Source organism: Austrofundulus limnaeus, unplaced genomic scaffold (genome assembly GCF_001266775.1).
Source record: "Austrofundulus limnaeus strain Quisiro unplaced genomic scaffold, Austrofundulus_limnaeus-1.0 Scaffold174, whole genome shotgun sequence".
NCBI lineage: Eukaryota > Metazoa > Chordata > Actinopteri > Cyprinodontiformes > Rivulidae > Austrofundulus > Austrofundulus limnaeus.
Window position 1 is genome coordinate 281,481 of NW_013952576.1, and position 1,045 is coordinate 282,525.

The following is a 1,045-nucleotide window of genomic DNA, read 5'->3' on the forward strand; positions in this document are numbered from 1 at the left end:
ATATATATCCTCTGGTTTATAAGATATTTTGCTAACAAATGAATACACAAACAGACTTTTCATAACAGTGGGCACAGAGGCAGAATAAAAGGGAAACATGATTATAAGGGTATCAGAATATCCAGAGAAAAAAGGAGGGAGGAGAGGAGAGRAGCATCACTTTGGGTCATGTCCAGTGGCTGAGGTCAGACAGAAGCATCTAATTAACTTCCTTATTAAATATTAACACACACTTACATTATAAAAAGCAGAAGCAGAAGAGCGTTTTCCTTTTCTTACCCTGTTTATGTTTTGATTCCATCCATCCTCCTCGCCTCCAGATGAAAACCTCCTCACCCTGGAGACTGGAGGAGGGAGGAAGAGGAAACGCGGGGTAGAAAAACAGTGAGTGAGAGGAAAGAAGAAGGGAACATCAAAGCTATTTTCTGCATTCAGAAGTTMGTTTTAAATGTGTCATTCAGCTCTGTAGCTACTCTTTGGGGAAAAGTGCAAACTTGTCCTCATATTCAGTTCATGAGAAATATGTTAGATTAAAAACTGATTACTGGGAGCTGACTGATGAATTATTGGTGGTAAAGAATCAGAAACAAAGCTATTAAAGTTAAAAGAAGCAAAACGCTAAAGTTGGAAAACAATAGCAGAAGGAGTTACAATGGAAATGAGGCAAAGTGGTGGCTAGAAGCTAAAAAGAATCCCAACTAAATGCGGCAAAGGGATTCCTAAGAGCAACAAAGTAGCTAGAAGCTAAAAGTAGATACTGTAAATGCATTAAATAGATGCTTAAAGTAGTAACTAAAAGTAGCATAAGGCTAGCAAAACGAATCAAAGCAATAACTAAGAGCAACCAAACAGTAACTAGAAGCTAAAAGTAGACAAAGTCTATAGCATTACATACTTAAAGTAGTAAAAGTCTAGCTAAAAGTAGCACAATGTAGCAAAGGAATAACTAAGAGAAAAAACAGTAGCTAGAAGCTAAAAGTAGCTAAAGGCAAACCAAAGATTAAAACAGTAAATGACTAAATAAAAGCTAAATGTAGCAAAATAT

The 1,045-nt window shown here is 36.2% G+C and overlaps 1 protein-coding gene across 1 annotated transcript in view; it reads right to left on the minus strand.

Moving 5' to 3' along the window:
- LOC106524029 (actin-binding LIM protein 3) overlaps positions 1-1,045 on the minus strand; it is a gene marked incomplete in the record, with an annotated part of 67,813 nt that overhangs the window by 8,760 nt on the left and 58,008 nt on the right. Inside the window, 1 exon segment of the mRNA XM_014017657.1 lies at positions 280-344. Within this exon segment, the coding sequence (XP_013873111.1) occupies positions 280-344 (65 nt within the window).